General features: G+C 41.0%; 1 protein-coding gene across 1 annotated transcript in view; it reads left to right on the top strand.

Annotated features, from left to right (window-relative positions):
* Positions 1 to 6,938: 6,938 nt before the first annotated feature.
* Cubn (cubilin (intrinsic factor-cobalamin receptor)) overlaps positions 6,939 to 20,048 on the top strand; it is a 215,539-nt gene continuing 202,429 nt past the window's right edge. Inside the window, exons 1-7 of the mRNA NM_001081084.2 lie at positions 6,939 to 7,114; positions 7,505 to 7,634; positions 8,822 to 8,917; positions 9,458 to 9,496; positions 11,959 to 12,060; positions 12,665 to 12,768; positions 19,619 to 19,745. Of these exons, the coding sequence (NP_001074553.1) occupies positions 7,002 to 7,114; positions 7,505 to 7,634; positions 8,822 to 8,917; positions 9,458 to 9,496; positions 11,959 to 12,060; positions 12,665 to 12,768; positions 19,619 to 19,745 (711 nt within the window). The 5' untranslated portion in view covers positions 6,939 to 7,001. The remainder of the gene's footprint in view (positions 7,115 to 7,504; positions 7,635 to 8,821; positions 8,918 to 9,457; positions 9,497 to 11,958; positions 12,061 to 12,664; positions 12,769 to 19,618; positions 19,746 to 20,048) is intronic.

The following is a 20,048-nucleotide window of genomic DNA, read 5'->3' as shown; positions in this document are numbered from 1 at the left end:
ACCTTGATTCTAGTAGTAAATTTTAAGAATTCTTTTTTTTTTTTCTGTGCAGAAAGTGAATGTCTCAAGGGAAAATGCCTTGAAAATTGATATTTGAGGTTCCCATGAAATTACCATCTTGCCATGTGATAAGCTGAGTGGTTATACAAGCACCCATATTTGTCTGATCTTTAGTATCTTAAGCTGAAACTGATGTGCTCAGAGAAGGTTTAACGGGTCCTGGAGAACAAGTCCCACAGAAAACAGAGCTCGACAAACTAGCATAGAGAAGACAAAGAACTTGGAACCGAGTCCTCATGGAAAACAAAAGAAATGGTCAGAAATCGGCTCTCACGTTTTTAAATTAATAGAAGATGCTAACTCTATTAACACTCAGTTATGAAACTAAAAGATTTAGGATTGTGAGAAAAAAAATGCTTTCTTAGCAAATAGAGCCACAGTAGAAATCACAGGGAACATTTTGATTCAGTAGACCCACAGTAGAAACAGATGTTTGAGCATGAGATGTTTGAGCATCCTTTGCAGTTCCCATGCACCAATATTTACTTTCATGTACATCCTTGATGACCGTAGGATTTTTCATTTGTACAAGATTAAGATAAAAGGTGGAGGCAGAACTAAGAATTTAGAATGTAAAAGGAGATGGACTGGTGTCCCAGAAAAAAAAAAAATTGTACCAAGATCTTGGAAAAGTTATAGATCAGAGAAAGAAAAAGTCATTCAGATTATCATCACTACACCCAGGGAAGAGAGACAGAGTGGATTGAGCCATCTGAAAGAAAGGCTGTGGTGTTTAAACCATGAAAAGAATGGGGGAGCAGAGGTGGGACTGGGAACAGAGGTTAAGAAACCCAAAGTTATTGATTTATTTGTAATGCACCGACCACTCGGAAGGAGCAACACATGGAGTGTCTAGTGTCTTCAGCAAAGCAAAATACATTTGTCTGTACTTGGCTAAAGCAAGAGAATAAAGAAAAAGGCCAGTGAGTGTAACAAACACCATTAGGAACTTGGACAGGCCTAGTAGCTTTATTTGAATGAATTAAAAATGGGTTTGAGGGCATTCTTGGGTGTTTTAAGCAACATATTTCACATTCCAGTCCTTTCCCCAGTATTTAGCAGCTCCTAGAACAAACCCTCTTTATTCAAGGACTCAGCTGCCAGCACCCCATGAAAAATCCACTCCATCCTGTTTAAGGTCTCCTGTTTGGTCAGACAGCTTTTGGAGGTATTTGGATTTAAGTTAATCATGTGTTCTATCTTCTCAGGTGGCCTTGGTATTTGCTTCCCGGATCCACCCTGCCTTGTCTTCTGACAGAGTTGACCTTTGCCTTACACTCCTATCTCTGGGTCAGCTATCTTCTTCCCTCAGAGTCCACAAGGAATAATTCCATTCTGGAAACTTCCTTCATAAGTATGGGGATCACACACTCCTACTTGCACCTAATGTTTTCTTACAGTAAAATGCGAACCACCATGAATTCTGTATTTTATTGTTGGTTTACTTGTCTGCTTGTTTTACTTTAAAGAACCTGAACCCAAGGGAAGGTGGAGGAGACTGAGAGATGAACTATATCTATTTATTAATATATGGCCCCATAGCAACATTGTATATGTAGTGAATAGCCCTTACATACCAGAAATTAAATGTGCTAAGCTTTTTCATATCTCTTAAGTGCTAAGATCCTCTTTCTGCTATGTAAAAACATAACAGAAAAATGAGAAAGGATCATAAATCAGGATGGCAACTCCAAGAACTCAGGCTTTTCCTGGTCATTTGTATGGCTTTCTCTAAAAGTGAGCCTTTGGAGGAAAGAAATTTCCCCTTATATTAAATTTGTAGCTTTGAGACGGTAGCTGCTACAAAAGGGCAACTATAGATTTTTAGTAAGTACATTGTAGAGTAAGGAGTAGACAGGAGACCTGATAGTCAAAGCTGGAATTTCATGGTGGTGGAGTGTTTGGGAAAGAGGAGCTTATTCTGAATGTCATGCATTGTACAATGATTTCATCTTTGCTGAAGAAACTCTGCATGCAGCAAGGTAACAGAATAAATGATAATGTCCAAGAATGAGTGAGCGATTGCTTTTCACATTGATCCCAGAGACCTCTGAAGCAGATGGTCTGTCTTGTCTATTGATTTGAGGAAAAGCTGAGCCACTGAGCCGGATGTAAAAGTCCCCAACTCCTCCTTAGAGGTCAGCCAGACCTTGGGAGGATTGTCTAGTTTTCCTTTTCTAATAAAAGTTGATTAAGAGTCATGGACCTAGGTTTGAATTAGAATAATAATTACTTTCTTGAACAATAAGAACACTATTAAAAGGAAAAATGTTGTTAAAAGAGGAACTTTTTATTAAGGCACTACTGGAGAGACTTTTACATGAGACAGATCTGCTGAGTCAGGGATGTCTAGGAAAAGCATAATCAAGAAATAGGTTTTTTTTAGATGTTAGAGAGTCTGAATTGTCCTCTGTACAGAAAAATACCAACCAATCTTATCGTTGTGTAAATGTACCAAATAGTTTCCATTGTCAAACTTCCCTCTTATCTCCCTGCCAGTGGTTAAATTGTCAAAGGCTGGATCATTGTGTAACATGTATCTGTTACTATTTATGAGAAAGCTAGTGGGTGTTTTTCATAGCATTCAATGCAGACAGCAGCATTTTATATCCTTCTTTCGTATGGTGGTTTGAATGAGACTGTCTCCCATGGGCCCACATATTTGAACACTTGCTCCTTAGTTACTGTCACTGTTTGGAGAGATTTAGGAGGTGTAGCCGTGTTGGAGAGAATATCAGAAGCAGGTGTTGAGAGTTTGAAGACTCATGTCTTCTCTCTACTTGTAAGTCCAAGGTGTGAGCTCTGGGCTTGCTGCTCCTAGCCTGCCATGGTTCCTTTCCTGATGGTGATCAACATTTATCTCCTGGCACCATAAGCACAAACAAATCCTCCCTTCTATAAGTTGTCTTTGTTGTGGTTTAGCAACAGTAGAAAGCAAATGAATACAGTGGTATTTAAAAATATATGACAGCTGGGTGTGGTGGCACACGCCTTTAATCCCAGCACTCTGGAGGCAGAGGCAGGCAGATTTCTGAGTTTGAGGCCAGCCTGGTCTACAAAGTGAGTTCCAGGACAGCCAGGGCTATACAGAGAAACCCTGTCTCGAAAAACCAAGATAGATAGATAGATAGATAGATAGATAGATAGATAGATAGATAGATATAGATATATCTATCTATATATGTATAAAACAATCAATTTTAAAAGTTATAGCTTATACTCATAAGATGTCATGTATTTTAAGCATGCAGTCCTAGAATGCACACAAATAAGGTGTCAATCAGATCTTTGTCATAAATGGTCCCCTGAGCTTTCATATTAATGGTACCCCCACTGAACCTTGGGCAACTCCTAATTAGTTTCTATTAAATATAACTTTGGCTTTTGAAATAATATCATTTGGAATCACTTACTATTTAGTCTTTTTTTAAATTATATCTTGTTACTTGAAAAATACTGTTAAACAAATGAATAGACGTACACAGGTTTTGAGAAAATACTGGCAAGATACAGAGCCTTGAATTTAGATTTATTGATTCTTAAATGAAATTGGCTACTTAGTAACAAATGGTCAGCCCTGAAAACCTCCACACACAAGAACCATTACAAGAAGAGCACGAGGACTCCATGGCAGGGTTTGTAGCAATAGCATGAAGCATCCCCACTTGGCTGGCTCCATCTTCAGTAATGTTTTCTCTTTTACCGAACAAAACAAGACAAAGTTTTGCCTTTTCAACCTTCTTGCTCCTCTTTCTCTCTCATTATTCTGGTCACTTCCCAAGAATTTGAGATGTGAACCAAAGGCCTAATCATAAAATATTCCATTTTTTAAAAAACATCTTAGGTTCTAGGAGTTTTAGAAAAGTTTTAGGCCTAGGTGACCTTGGGTCTAGCGAAATGATGAACTGCAAATTTGGATTTATGAAACTTTAAAACATTTATGTCCAGCCTCAAGCACTATTTATTATATATTTATCTCTCTGTTTGAAAAGATTTTTGTATTTACTACTGTATATGTGTGTGCAAATGTGTGCATGTGTTGGGTGTTCACATAGGCTAGAGCGGTAAGAACTGGGAGCTGGAGTTACAGACAGTTCTACCTGATGTATGTGCTGGGGATGGAAAGTCTGGTCCTTTGAAAGAACAGTGCATGCTCTTATCCACTGAGCCATCTCCCCATCGTACTACACCACATCTGCCTCTTAAACAATAAGACTTGTTATTTCAACATCAGCTCAAAAGAAAATCAAGTTGAAGGGGTCTGCAACCCTATAGGAGCAACAACAATATGAACTAACCAGTACCCCCCTCCCCCCCAACCAGAGCTTGTGTCTCTAGTTGCATATGTAGCAGAGGATGGCCTAGTAGGCTATCAATGGGAGGAGAGGCCCTTGGTCTTGGGAAGATTATACGCCCCAGTACAGCAGAATGCCAGAGCTGGGAGTGGGTTGGGGAGCAGGCTGGGGGGAGGGTATAGGGGACTTTTGGGATAGCATTTGAAATGTAAATGAAGAAAATATCTAATAAAAAAAGAAAGCTAAAAAAATAAAATAAAATTAGTTGCTGAACTTAAAAAAAAATAAAAACATTAAAAAAAAAGAAAATCAAGTTGAAATATACTTTCTTTGGTTGTGTTAGTTCAATTATAGTGGTCAAATAGGACAGGAGTAAAACAGGGTCACATTTTAAATTCTTTTTTTTTTTTTTTTTTTTTTTTCGAGACAGGGTTTCTCTGTGTAGCCCTGGCTGTCCTGGAACTCACTCTGTGGACCAGGCTGGCCTCGAACTCAGAAATCCACCTGCCTCTGCCTCCCAAGTGCTGGGATTAAAGGTGTGCACCACCACTCCCAGCTACAGGGTCACATTTATCCACTGTATCAAACTGAGCAGCTATATTTGAGAAATTTAAATTAATTTAAATTTAAGGTTTTAAAATTTAAATGACAATGCAAATGAGAGAGAGAGAGAGAGAGAGAGAGAGAGAGAGAGAGAGAGAGAGTATCCTAGATCTTTGCACTTTAGGGGACTTCCCAGTGAAGGAGAAGGAGAAATCAGAAAGAAGAAAGTTCAGACATAACGATCAGCATGCAGTCAGAGCTGACTTTTCTCCAGAAACTTCTGGAAGAGGAGCCATCCTCCAGCCAATCCAGGGAGCTGTGGTTCCCTTGAGCTGCTGTTGACTTGCTCAAAGCGTATGTTGAGCCAGGGCTCTGGGATGGGCCTTGGGTGGCTTGCTGGGAGAGAAGCTGGGGTGCTGATATTGGGAGTTACCTGCTGGGCTTCTAGACCCTAGGAATTTCTCTAGGGCTCAGGTAGCCTCTCTCTACTGTGTGCAGCATCTACAGATGGCAGAAATTCGAGACTAACTATAGTTTCAGTGCAAAGGTCATTGGGAAATATATGTAGCCAGCTTTTAATTTTGTGGTCCATAGGCTTGTACTTCTGCCATTGCATCTGCGGCTCATCAGAGCCTTTTGTATTTTCTCTGTGGATCTCTACAAGCATTAAACAGGGAGCCCTCATTCTCCTGCACTGTAGCCTGCAGCAATCACCATTCTCGGTTTCTGTATCAGAGTCAAACTCATCCAGGCACCGTATGTAAGCAGGCTCGTAGATGGTGGTTTTCTTTCACTTTCCTGTATCTACTTTGTAGTGTGTGCTGATTTGTTTTTTTTTTTTTTTTTTTATGGCTGAAAAACATTCTATTGTATATTGGGTGTGGTAGTGTGAACCTGTAATTCTAGGAATCTCTATGCTCTTTTCTATAGTAGCAGTGCCATTTACTGGGTATGGAATTATGTCTCATGGTTTTGATTTAGAGTCACCAGATTAGCAGAGCTGCTAGCCATATGGTCACAAATGTCTGTAAGTCTTTTCTGAGGGTATTTCCACTCTGTTCTTTGGCTTTTTTTTTTTTTTTTTTTTTTGTTGCATACTTTCTTGTTAAATTGTGGGATTTTTTTTTTTTTTTTAAGTTCTGGATGTTAATCTCATTTGGTATATATGTTTTCCAACTACTTCCTTTGCTTCTTTGAGTTACTTTAAAAATACAACTATTTTTTTCTTTGACAGTTTCATATATGTATGTCATATATTTTGATTATATTCATCCCATTGCCTTCTCCTATCCTCTCCCTGCTCTCACTGAGCCCCTTCTTTCAAAAACAAAACAAAACAAAACAAAACAAAACAAAACAAAACAAAACAAAACAAAACAAAAAAGTTCGTACTCTTTTCATGCCTGTGTGCAGGTGTGGCCTCCTGGGCTTCATTAGGGTTGCCTAGGTGAACATGGTGAGGATTATTTACTGGAACTCGGGGCCACTTCCCTGTGGCTCCCCACTGATGTAAGCTGATCCCCTGAAGTTGCCTTTGAATCCTCTTGAATTTTGACACTGACTCCTTCTCCTGGTTTCTTTTTGGTTTTACTGTTCCTACTTTTGTGGTTCAGGGCCGAGAAATGAGTGCAAATCCACGGTCACGACTTCTTCCCCATTTCTTCTTAAATTTGGGGCTCCGAAGAACACTTAGCAGTAACCTTTATGCACAGTATGAGATAAAGAAATCACTTCTTTTGCAGAAATTCTATTTCTCCAGCACTATTTACCAAAAGCTGAGAGCCTCCTAAGCAAGGATTCCTTCAGTGGATGATTCCGGAGCCGCTGGTTACTGTTTCAAAGGTTAAGCAAATAATGATTAAGTTGTGCATAACTTAAGGTAGATTTTGACCCCTCACAAGTTGAACAGTACTAGAGATCTAAGATCATTGACATTCTTCAGGAAGGAGCAAAATAACTTAAGCCTTCTTGGAAAGACTGGAAAGTTAAAGAATATTTTGCTGATCAAAGAGCAACTGGCTGCAAGCAGCCCTCAAATTCTGGACTCAGCTGGCCAGAGTGGTCTCCCTCTTGCCGGCGAGGTGAGCGGGGGAGCTGCGGAGCATGGCCTCACATTTTCTCTGGGGTTTTGTTACTTTATTGATGGTACCCGGATTAGACGGTGAAACTGGAACACCAGAGCAGAAGCTACAGAAAAGAATTGCTGATCTCCACCAGTAAGTATAAGCGTGGCTTATTTCTGCTAAGGGACTGGAGTCTATCCTTGCTGTCCGTAACAAATAACACGAGAAGTCAAAGTTTCTCAAGGAAAGTAGCGATGTTAAAAAGCCCCTGGGGAGAAGATTTGGGCTGGTATAAAGAACTGTTTTCTGATTTACAAATGGTCTTTGTTCACTTGTGAGTGAGTCACATCTGCGATTCCTGGGAAATATATCATTAAGAAATTCTCAGAGAAATAATGATAGATGAATAGAGACGGTTTGGTTGGATTGAGTGTGAAATGAGGATATGTATAGCAAGTCTATCATTATTCCGCAAGAAACTTGGTTTAAAATTTAAAACTCTATGTGCTAATTACTGATGAATTCTCTGCTCAAATTGTATAGGCCTCGGATGACTACGGAGGAGGGAAACTTAGTGTTTCTTACAAGCTCTGCCCAAAACATTGAATTTAGAACTGGTTCCCTGGGGAAAATCAAATTAAATGATGATGACCTTGGCGAATGTTTACACCAGGTAATGCACTGGGAAAACACAGCTCTTGCTTTGTTAATCAATATATACTAGCTTAAATTGACCAGCTCAATATTAGTCAGCACCTTGAATCCTGAGCACAGAAAACACAACCATAAGATCAGGTCTTAAAAAGAAGCCTTATGCTGGAGAGATGGCTCAGTGGTTAAGAGCACTGACTGCTCTTCCGGAGGTCCTGAGTTCAAATCCCAGCAGCCACATGGTGGCTCACAACCATCTGTAATGAGAAAAAGAAGCCTTATAAAGACTTCATGGTGAGGAGAGAGGGGTCAATGCCAGAAGAGGAGGCTCATTGCTTAGGGACAGATTTCACCATTCAGAGAAGAGCCAGAAAGTCAGAGCTCCTCTACCAGAGAGGAAGTAAGGAGGGGACCAGAGCAGGCACAGATGCGTTCTATAGGGAGGGAAGATGAGTTCTGCATAGAAGGAATAAAGGGGAAATAGAGCAGGCACAGATGTGTTCTGTGCAGTGTGTGTGGGGCAATAAGGAGGGGACCAGAGCAGGCACAGATGTGTTCTGCAGGGAGGGAAAAGGGAGAACCAGAGCAGGCACAGATGTGTTCTGTGCATTGTGTGGGGCAATAAGGAGGGGACCAGAGCAGGCACAGATGTGTTCTGCAGCACTATTGCCACAGCAGAGTAGTCAGTTACTCTAATACTTTATTGAACGCTTTCCATACTCAGCATTAATAACATCACATGCTGCGGCTGGGTCATGCACTTGTGTGTTATATTGCTTGACTCTCAGGACTCCCCCATGAAAGTGTTGATTATTATTCCACTTATGAGTTACAAAGTGGGCAAATATTTAATGTCCAAAAATAGACAATAAGTAATTGGGGCAAGATTTAAAATTCAAAAGGTCTCATTCAAAAGCATACATTTTTGTGTTACTAGGGGTTGAATGGAGAAAGTTTTAAATTATATCGTAGTCAAGCTCTCTCTCATTGAGCTATAGCCCAAGACTACCACACTTCTTAATATGCACTCTAAAACGTTATTACATTATGGGAAAATACATATACAAAAGTCATTGTAGCTCTAGAAGAGTCAACTGAGCTTTGCCACATGTTTTGAATTTATAATAATGAAGCTTTAGTGCTTGCTCCTGTAAGATGGAAATATTTTTCCATATTGTTATTCTTTTCTTTTTCTTTTTAAAATATTAGATCCAGAGAAACAAAGATGATATTATAGATTTAAAAAGGAATACAACTGGTCTTCCTCAAAATATACTTAGTCAAGTCCACCAACTTAACTCGAAGGTAAGGTCGACATATGCATTGCGCTCATGGTAAGAGCCATGAGTTCTTGTCAATCCAACTTTGTACGTAGTGAGCTCTTTTGTCGTTAGCTGTTTATCGTTACATTGTGAACTTTGGGGTCAAGTGGCATAGCTGTAATGGAGGCTAGGGAGTGGTAGTGGCAGAAGGCAGTAAGCACTACGGCAAGGCTTTGTTCAAGTTCTGATAGCATCTCCCTTGCCCAAGGCTTGGCTTTGTTCAAGTCTTGATAGCATCTTCCTTGCGAACCAAGGGGGGGTTATCACTGTCTTTGTGCTGTAATCTCCTTGTGAAGGAAACAGAGAGTCAGCTTATCAGTGGGCTGAACTTCTTTTTAAAAGACCTTTAAAAATTTACAGGTAGAAAGAAACCCCAGAAGGGAAGGGAATAAGGAGGGGGAAAATAATGAATGAAAACCAACCAAGCAAAATGAGTCCCTAAAAGAGCAGCATAGCAATGGGTAACATCACGTGACAGTCTCTGCGCTCGGTAATTGGTGCATTTTCTTCCCCGCTGCTACAGCTCGTGGATCTTGAGAGAGATTTTCAAAGCTTACAGCAGGTAAGTTCTACGGATGGATAGTCACCGAAAATATGTAAGCAACATTTCTAAGGTAAATATGGCTGTTGTTCCTCTGTAAACCTAGTACTCAGGAGACCGAACCAGGAGTATTGAGAGTTTGAATCCAGCTTACCGTACGTAGCAAGTTACAGACCACCTTGATATACATAGTATGAATTAACCTAAAATAATAATAATAATAAATAGTAGTAGTAATATAAATGAATCAATAGTTTCATTTTAAGCGGTCAATCAATACCAAGGACTTGATTTTCCATTGTTTGATTCCTGCTCCTGCCTCCGTCCCTAGGATGTACGAGAAAACCCAGGGCAGTATGCCACCCTAAGGTCACTAAGAATGTAGGATCTTCTACACCTGAGTTCACAGCCCTCAAGCCCCACCCCTTACTGTCTCCTTTAGCCATCCTGCTGTGGCTTTACTTGTGTATGTTTGGTCAGCTAGTGATCCCCCAGCTGGCATCAATAACTGAGTCTCAGAAAACCACATAGCCTCTCCTCGCTGAGCTCAGAATACTGGGGCTGTACAGTGTTCTCGGCTCCTTAAAACTGCACTGGCTGGCAGTTCAGCTTAAAACACTCCCCAGAGCAAATACACTCTAACCTTGCTATGTGTAGGCAAGACTGTGTTCATTTATGCTTTTCACCTTCCTTGTGGGCAAATGACTAAAACATCGGTTGAAACCATAACCCTTCTGCCCAAAGAAATGTATAGAATGTACCAATACTTATGATTCTGCAATTCCCAGTTAATAATATCTGCTCAAATAGTTACAACTCCTTTCCATAACGGTTGACCTCCTACTGTGGGCATTAAGTTTGGTGAACAACTTCATGTTCTCTGTTCATCACTTCGAGAACACATTGTACCTCAGCCTTCACATCTTCAGGGAATAGCTGAGCACATGAGAACATGTAAAGAGAACTGGCTGCTGTGGAGCAAAGCATCATGGGGGTTTTCAAACTCCTACAGTGCTTCCCAGTTTCATTGCTGGTCAAGAACTGGAGATTGCGATTAAAATGAGCTTCCGCTGTCCTCTCCCCTATCGTCGGGGTCAAGGTTTTAATGGTTTCCAATGTCAATTTCCTTCTGCTTTGTGATAGGACAAGGTCAGCAGTCACTGCCACCCCCTCCTCCTCTTCCTCCTGACTGCTAACTAATTTTCGTTCCTGCTAGAACCCCCAAATCTATGGCTTTGAACTGCTTTCGTTCACCAGAAAACTCAAAAGTTTGTGGCCAATGTTCTTAATAATGTCCTTTGGCCCTTTACTGGACATAACTCATTGTGGTTCTGACATGAAGACAAATCATAGGAGGGAAGAAAGCAGAATTCACAGACACACATGAATGTGTAGTCCTGGGATTTATAACAAGGACAGAGAAAGAATGGGCTTTGCAGTAAACAGCACTGGACAAGTTGGAGATCTCACCCTTCGTCAGCTACCGGAATTTTGTCCATGGAACTAAGTTGGTTTTCTCTGAGCCTTTGTTGGTACTTATGTATGGGTGTAAAAAACACTTTGTCCCTGCTTGAAACAAGATTTGACTAAGGTCAATGCATTAAAATGTCTTGACTGCATCATCACTTGCCCTCGGTGAAACTGTTGCCTCTGCACCCCTAAATCTTTACAAATTGTACAGAATAGTGCCCGGTAGCTGACGAAGGGTGAGATCCCCAGTTTGTGTGGACAAAGGTAGCCCTGTTTGCTGTCCTGGTCTAAAAGCAGTCAGGTGAGCAGAGGGCAAAAGGTGTATCTGCTGGCTCCATTTCAAACAAAGGGGCTTGGAGAGAAAAGAGCTCAGTCATCTGAGCCAGTGGCAGGAGGGCTGGTAATAAAAGATGATCCGTTTTCAAAGGCTTATCTAGAGGTACCTGAGATAAGACCACTAGGCAAGAGAGTGGAAATTTCCATTTCATTTTCTTAGTGCAATAGCAACATTCATTCTTATACCCTCATTTGAAGTCTTCTTCCTTCCTTCCTTCCTTCCTTCCTTCCTTCCTTCCTCCCTCCCTCCCCCTCCTTCCCTCTCTCTCTCTCTTTCTCTCTCTCTTTTAAGATTTATTTATTTAATGTGACTACACTGTAGCTGTCCTTAGACACACCAGAAGAGGGCATCAGATCCCGTTACCATGTGGTTGCTGGGAATTGAACCCAGGACCCCTGGAAGAGCAGTCAGGGCTAGAAATCTTTATTCCTGTCTAGTAGCACTTGTTTCTCAGATGAACCATGCTCTAAAGTATGTAGGGTGTTAAGGAAAATGAGCATGATTGCAATTTTTACAAGAGAATTGACTAGAAGGGGGAAGAGAGTCATTGGAGGAATTCTGGAGGAAGCCCTCATAGATGAGGAGAAATCCACAGGCTAACTGAAGCGCTCTTCACTGTGCACTGAGGACAAGCACTATTCTCTCACTGACTTAACTGTCCTGTCGTTTCTTTCAGAATGTGGAGAGAAAAGTTTGCAGTAGCAATCCCTGCCACAATGGTGGCACCTGTGTCAACCTGCACGACTCCTTTATTTGTATCTGCCCTTCACAGTGGAAGGTGAGTCACTCAGGCTTTCACTTAAAAATCAGAGAACGGCTGGCAGGGAGCCAGCCATGGCTTCTTCGGATGCATTCAGACACACCTATTATCCACCAAAGTTTCTAGGATTCTGTGCCTCACGAGTCACAGTGACTTGTGCCAAATAGCGGCAGATTTAAACCCTGGGCCATGACAGTTCGTTCTGTTAGCACTGGCTTGAGTAGTTCAGCACTGGAAAGCATGGGCTGAGTCTTGGAGTGCATATGTGAATATTCTTGCCCTCTTCTCTTTCGGTAGCAGTGAGAATACTGCATGCATGGACACCAACAAAATCACTCAGTAACCACCCCCAAGTATAGCAGCCTTTTGAAATAAGGACTCGTCTATGTAAAGATTCTCTCTTGTGACCACTTGACCAATGTACTCCCGTGAGGAGCATCTCGGTCCTGGTCTGATCTGAGTTCTAGAAGAATCTTAGCCCAAGATTAATATTATTAATATTGTATTTGCTTTCACCAAGGGCTTATTGTCCACATATAAGTCATTAAATATATTGTATGAATACTGTTCTATAAACGCCCATGTCCTATGGTGCCTGACTGGGTTCTTTACATCTCTGCAGGGTCTCTTCTGCTCAGAGGATGTTAACGAGTGTGTACTTTATGCTGGAACACCCTTTGGCTGCCAGAGTGGATCCACCTGTGTGAACACTATGGGGAGTTTCAGGTAACTTCTTTTTAAAATGCTGTGTGTATTTCTGGAGGACAAGTAGAGCAAGTCATTAAAAGTATCCAAATGACGGTCTATAATACTAGGAGACTAGGCACCCACAGGGGCTACCTGACTTTTATTGAACATATTCATAGATATTTTTTGCTCAAATAAATACAAATTTTCACCCCATGAAGAAGTCATTTTAGCAGCATCTCTGAGGAAGGAGAAGGCCATCATGACTGTCATAGAGTGGTCAGAAAACGTGGTGCAATTGAGTTGATGCCTGAGCAAGAATCAGATTCTTAAAGAGCAGCTATGGGATGAAGTTGTGTGGCACAGGCACAGGCCACCATCCCTGTGCCCCAGTGCTATGCTAATTTCATATATTAGCAGGCTTACAGTTGCAATATGGGCACTTCATTCACACTGTGAAAGAATGTTGACCAAAACACCAAAGATTGAAAGAACATTCAGAGACCCAGTTAAGACACTGCATTCTCAATTAGCCATAAGGTCCCAGCAGCCATAATGACCCATGCAGCTTGTCCCCTTACAGACTCATTTTGATCAAATGATGCACTCATGGCATCTTCCAATCACCTCATCCCACCTATAGTCTTTCCGAGGAAACCGTCCCTTAAACTGAACAAGATCCCACAAAGCCTCTGTCTTCCCACTGGACTTCAGCAGTGTTGGCCAGTAAAGCCAGCTAATCAAGTCAGGAAGTTAATGCTTGATCATTGGCAGATTTACTAGTGTATAGTTTCTTAAAATAATTTTTGAGAGGAACTTGACAGCATCTTTTGCTATATTTTGGCTACCTGCCTGTGTTCCGAGGCCCCATAAGGATTAAGAAGCCAGTTTTGCTACCGCACAAACTCCTCATTGCTCAGCAGAATAATCTAACTTGATTAAAGAGCGGTTTATTTGCTCCCTTCCTCACGCCTCTGGTGTCTTGTAGCAGTGCCCGGCAGAAATGAGTGTAATAATTTTGCTTTAACCCTGTCATCTCTTAACATACTTTCTCAAGAAGGAACCATAGTTCCTTTGTTCTGAGCTTTAAAACTTTGATTCACTCTAGGTTAATAAATATGACTCAGGCAAACTTCTACTAGGCATGTTTTATAAATTCAATTATTGTGCACAACCCCAAATGACCGCTTCTCCCTTATGTCTAATACTATGTTCTCTGAGAGGCCTGGTCATGGGGCATAGTGATTGGAGTCATTAGTAAAAGCCATAGCTTTGAAGGACAACCAGTGAACTTTTTGAGGGCTTTATTGTTCAGACTTTGGATCTAATTGAAACCGTGCCCAGTGACATTGCTGCCAGTCACATTCTGGCTCCAGCTGACTTTCATTCCCTTGAAAGCATTATCGCATGGTTTCTGTTTATGGCCATTTATCAATCAGACTGTCCAACTGGAGATATCAGTGACAAGTGTCCCAAACTGACTCCTAGCACATTTGATTGCTTGCCTCCCCAGTATCTAGTAATGTCCTGGAGGTTAAATATCATTCCAATATTTCTTTATCTCACCACCTTTTGGTGCATTCTATGCCAGTAAATCTGTGGTGGTGTGGGTCAAAGAGGAGCCGTTCATACAAGCCATTGCTATTTGTTTTCTAGCATTATTTTTCATACTTACCCTATAAAAGGGAAAAAGGGGTGGGGACCTGTAGCATTCACAATTTACAACTCTTCATTGCATGTCAAGGATGTGAGATACACACACAAGAAAGGAGAGGAAGAAGGAGAGAGGGAGAGACAGTGTTGTTTTTCAGAGGGAGGTAGCATACCCTTACAAGACAGGACTGAACTCGCTCTTGTTCCCTACGCACAGGAAAGCTGAAGGATTTCTGCTAACTCTTGGCTCCTGGTTGTTTCTAGATGCTGCCCTCATAGATTTACTGGGGGGCATTTGAAAGCAGAGCATTCAACTCTTAACTCTTAATTTCTTGGTATGAAAATGGTTTATGTAGCCTTGAGAATCCAAGTTGAGTACATCTTTTTTTTTTTTTTTTTTTTTTTTTTTTTTTTTGGTTTTTGGTTTTTGAGACAGGGTTTCTCTGTAGCCCTGGCTGTCCTGGAACTCACTTTGTAGACCAGGCTGGCCTCCAACTCAGAAATCTGCCTGCCTCTGCCTCCCAAGTGCTGGGATTAAAGGTGTGCGTCACTATGCCCAGCAAGTTGAATACATCTTAAATACATGAATTGAGGTATATTCCAGGAACTTGTCTCTATATGTATGTTTTCCTGTATTCGTGCATGGATGCACATGTATGTAGCAGCCAGGGAACAACCTCAGATGTCTCTCCTCAGGTGCCATCTACCTTGGGTTTTGTTTGTTGTTTTTGTTGTTGTAATTTTTATTATTTTTAAAATTTTATATGTCTGAGTGCTTTGCCTGCATGCATATCTGTGTACCACATGCATGCCTAGTGCTCACATAGGACAGAAGAAGTGTTTACTTCCTGGAGTTACAGATGGTTGTGAGTTGCCCTGTGAGTGCTGGGAACCACACCCAGGTACCCTGGAAAGGCAGCAAGTGCCTTTAACTGCCTACACATTTCTAGCCCCTCAGCTTGTATTTTAGACAGTCTCCCATTGGCCTGGAAAGTGCCAAGTAGACCAGGCTGACTGGCCAGCCAGACCCAGGGGCCCTCCTCTCCCTGACGCTCCATTACCAAGATTATTAGCGTAAGCCACAGTGCCTAGACCTTTTTTCCCTCTCTCCTTTTTCAATGGGTTCTGGGCATTGAGCTCTTGTCTTCACACTTACAAGACAAGCAATTCACTGGCTAAGCCATTATCCACCCTCAACATCTCGAAGGGATGAAATAAAATATATACTGCTCATGAGCATAAAATTTAGTTTTTGCTTTGTGAGTCTGTATGTAATAAAACACTGAGCATTTAAACCATTCCTGGAATTCTGTTAAGTCTGGGAAGTTAAAATGCTTAATTACCTGTAGTTTCACTGGGCTCAGAAGCTCCTTTGTGAAACTGAACCATGAATTTGATAAGGAAACCATGAGCTGCTGTTGAATGATCTTAGTTAGCAATGTGGGTATGGCAGGCAATTAGAAAATTCTGTGAGTCAGCTTAGTTGGGGGAAATGGAATTCTTTCTTCACAAGTTTAACAATTCATCATTATGAATGTCTTTGAGAAGATGAGGCATCATGTAAGTACTAGTAGTTGGGATCCCTGTTTTATTGGCAATTTCTTTTCTTTTGGTCCCCCACCCCACTTTGGAAAAGTTTCTTCTTTAGAGTGATGGGTATAGGACAGGATAAACTTTCACCTGTTTCAACTAATTCCTGAGGTTTTGCCTCCAGCTGCCATGAGAGCCAAGAGAAAGGCAGTTTTCTCTTCTCGGTATTATTGTCTCCTAATCATTGTGAACGTTGCTTCTGATTGTCTCCTGACTTGCTTTGTATGTAAGCTAGCTCTTAGGGTCTGGCTTTGCCACCCCTGGGTGGTACATGTACTTACAGTGAGAACCTACAAGGCTTTCTAGGAAGAAAACAAGCTGTGTTTACTCCCAGGCACACAGTGCTGACGTGGTACATCTTATGCTATCTCCATATCATTGGTGGAATTTAAAGCATTGCAAAGTTGAAGTAGTGAAGATAATTCTGTTAGGCATTTGTGCTAGTTAGGTATTACATTTTATTAATTCTTTTCAGTTATCCAATGTACTGATATTGAGCCATGGACTCTAAGACAAATTAACTAGGACTATGGAAGGATATTTCAGTGTCTTCTCAATTGGCAAGTGCAGTTTCTGAAGACCGAAAGCCTAGTTTCATTCTACTAGGATAAAACCAACAATAAAAAGGTGACTTTTTGTTTGTTTGTTTGTTTTAAAAAAACAAAAACTAGTAACCAAGAGCTTGAGAGATGGATCAGCAGGTGAATACACTTGTTGCAAAAGCTCAGTGACCTAATAGGATCCCTGGATCCTATGGTAGGAGAGAGCCGACTCCTGACTTAACACACACACTGTGGTATGAACATAGCCACACACCAACCTACACATCATGCATACACATACACACATAATAAATAAAATTTAAAAGGAATTACTATCAAAGGCAGGAATACTACTAAGGTAGTTTAAAAAACATATGCCTTTTATTATTGCTTCATAAATATTTATTCCTTTAAAAGCCATACTGAGTCACTTTGAAAACATATTTCACATACAAATGCTATTATATTATAAAGTCCATGGAAAATTTTCATACTCACTTTACTCTTGAGAACAGAAATGTAACACAGAAAAATAACGGAGCTGAGTAAAGCAGACCTGGGTTTCTCTTCATCTTCTCTCATACATTGGTTCTGTGGCTGTAGGCAATCTTATTTGCTGCATTCCTGTAAAATAAGATGAAAACATTTGCTTTTGAAGATCATAGCAAGAAAGGCTATAGTTTACTTGTTTGTTTTCTTTTCTCCTCCTCCTTCTCTTCCCCCTCCTCCTCACTCCTCTTCCTCCTCCTCCATTTCTCCTTCTCCTTCTCGTTGCTGTTGTTGTTGTTGTTGTTGTTGTTGTTGTTGTTGTTCTTCTTCTTCTTCTTCTTCTTCTTCTTCTTCTTCTTCTTCTTCTTCTTCTTCTTCTTCTTCTTCTCCTTCTCCTTCTCCTTCTCCTTCTCCTTCTCCTTCTCCTTCTCCTTCTCCTTCTCCTTCTCCTCTTCCTCCTCCTCTTCCTCCTCCTCCTCCTCCTCCTCCTCCTCCCCCTCCTCCTCCTCCTTCTTCTTGTTGTTCTTTTCCTCCTTCTTCTGATTCTGGCTCTTCTTGTTTTTCTTCCTCCTCCTCCTCCTCTTCCTCTTCTTCCTCCTCTTCTTCTTCCTTTTCTCCTTCCTTTAATATTTAAATTAAGTGAAAGAAGTCTACTTTGCATATTGTTTGAAAGACTATAAGATTTATGTCCACTCAGCTCCAAGTGACAATGGCTAGGAAGAAGTAAGTGAGAGCTAAGGAGAGAGGGTTGCCCTCAGACACTTGAGCCCAATCTACTCTGACATCATAAGTAGTTTTCCAGTGGTTAGGTATTTAGCTATTAGAGAAACATACTTCTGAGTACTTCCTCAAGAGAAAGACCTTTGGATGAGGCATCATGAGTCAGTACCTTGTCAGAGGTGAATGTTTAGTGCATCTGTTCCGGATTTACACTTTCATCACTTTGTCCCAGCGGTTCCCAAATACCCTAATAGTCCTTGCATGGAAAATGCATTTAGAAAAACTTGTAATAATTGGTTCTGAGTTGTTTTGTTTTACATGTCAAACTTACAGAGTAAATATTTAGCAATGAATCAAATGCTTAAATATGTATAAGAAATGCTTAAAAATATGATAATCCCAAAGAGTATAATTTGCTTCCCTGGAAGAATGAGTTAGTGAAGAGGAGAGATAACAGGGCATAAGGGAAAGCATGGAAAAAGATGAGTAGCTATTAGATAGGGAGCGAACATCAAATCTAAGTCTAATTACTAATTATTATTAATTCATGACCTGGTTTTAATGAGTAAAGAAATCTTGGAATGCTCATAGACATTATTTATTAATTAAATAACTTTTCTATAATTACATAGTAGTGCTATAAATTACATGCAACATACTTACATATTTTTAAAGTATTCATTTACCTGAGATAGAAATTTAACTGTGTCCCCTGTATTCTAAGTTGGTAAGTCTGGCAGCTCTAAATGGTAGTGCATAGATTGTGGTTTTCCATATCTGTCCTCTCCATTTCTGGCAATACACATTGAACTCTTTTTACTTGGAAGTGACTCTGGGTATCACCCCAGCAATTGTTTCTCAATCCAGCCCTGACATGCCTTGATTGTTTCAAACTCACTTCTTGCACTATCACACTTTGACATCTGTGATTATTAGCTGAGCTCCTGGTACTGAATGCATAGTGCTACAACAACCTTTCTGCTTTGTAGCGAGTCTTCCTTTCCAGGAGCCTCAGGAAGTAGCTCAAGGTCCCTGACATGAGAGACAAACATGTTCTCCAGATCCTCCCTCGTCCTCCTCTGGCATTAGCACTGACATTCAGTTCCCTTTGGGATGAATCTCTGCTGGGGTCTAACCATGACCTCTGTGCTTGGCTTTTCCACTCCCTAGGATGTGCTCACACTTAGTCTTTGTGAGTCCTTCACCCCCACCACATCTCTCAACCTTACAAGATCCCTTTCCTATGCTTTGCAGAAATACAGCTAAGCCAGCAACTTAAAAAGTCACAACTAAACAAACTTCCCCTATTTGATTTCTGTTTACCTCACATTTCTAGTGGTAGTGCATCTCTTAGTATTTAGGAACCGTATGATGATTATATTTTGTTATGCATTAAAGTATGACTGTGAAGGAAATGTCCCCACTATTGACAACATCTCTTCCTGAAAGAATACATATTTCCTCTGTAATAGAAAGGCCCCTGGCAGAGACCATCACCTGCGCTTCTTGACAGGTGCTATAGGATGAATGCAGTGAACTTGCTGATCTCCCGTTTCCCTTCTTGAATGAACTCCATTACCCATGATTTACAGACACCTGACTTTTGACAGTACTGTTTGATGACTGAGATCAAAAGAATTTATTGCCCCAGTCCTATAAAACATTGAATCATGATTCTCTGACAATTGATTTGCAAAGATAACACAATCACTCGGTGCACTGCTCGGAGGAGAACTGAGGAATTTCGTTCTAAGGTTGCAGCTGACCAAACTGCTTGGCTGGTTTATTATTAACGTTATTGGTTTGCACTGATGGATACCTTTTATGGATGCCAATGGACAGAGTCTGGTACTAAAACTGCAAACCCTGAGCTTGTGCTCTTGTGTAACCAACAGATGTGACTGCACGCCTGATACGTATGGACCTCAGTGTGCATCCAAATATAATGACTGTGAACAGGGCTCTCAGCAGCTCTGTAAGCATGGCATCTGCGAGGATTTACAGCGAGTTTATCATGGACAGGTGGGTCCCTTCCCCTCAGTGCTTCTTGTGGAAACCAGTGTTACATGCTCCCCATGCTGATGCTGACTCTAGACCATCACTGTGCTGCTACAAGTGACTGTAGAGGTGAAGTCCCCTCCATTTCTTGGTAGGACACACACAAGCAAATGGGGAGATAATTTATACAGAAAACTGGATTCAGAAAACTGTGAGGCTTGGCCTCCTGGCCTGTATGTTTAACAATGACAAGACACGGAAACATTACAGGCTCTGTTTTGTCAATAGCATCTCATGTCTGGATTTTTCGGGCCTTGAGTCCCTGTG

Source organism: Mus musculus, chromosome 2 (genome assembly GCF_000001635.26).
Source record: "Mus musculus strain C57BL/6J chromosome 2, GRCm38.p6 C57BL/6J".
In the NCBI taxonomy this organism is placed as follows: Eukaryota; Metazoa; Chordata; class Mammalia; order Rodentia; family Muridae; genus Mus; species Mus musculus.
The sequence above is the reverse complement of the archived record's forward strand: the minus strand, read 5'-3'. Positions and strand labels throughout refer to the sequence as shown.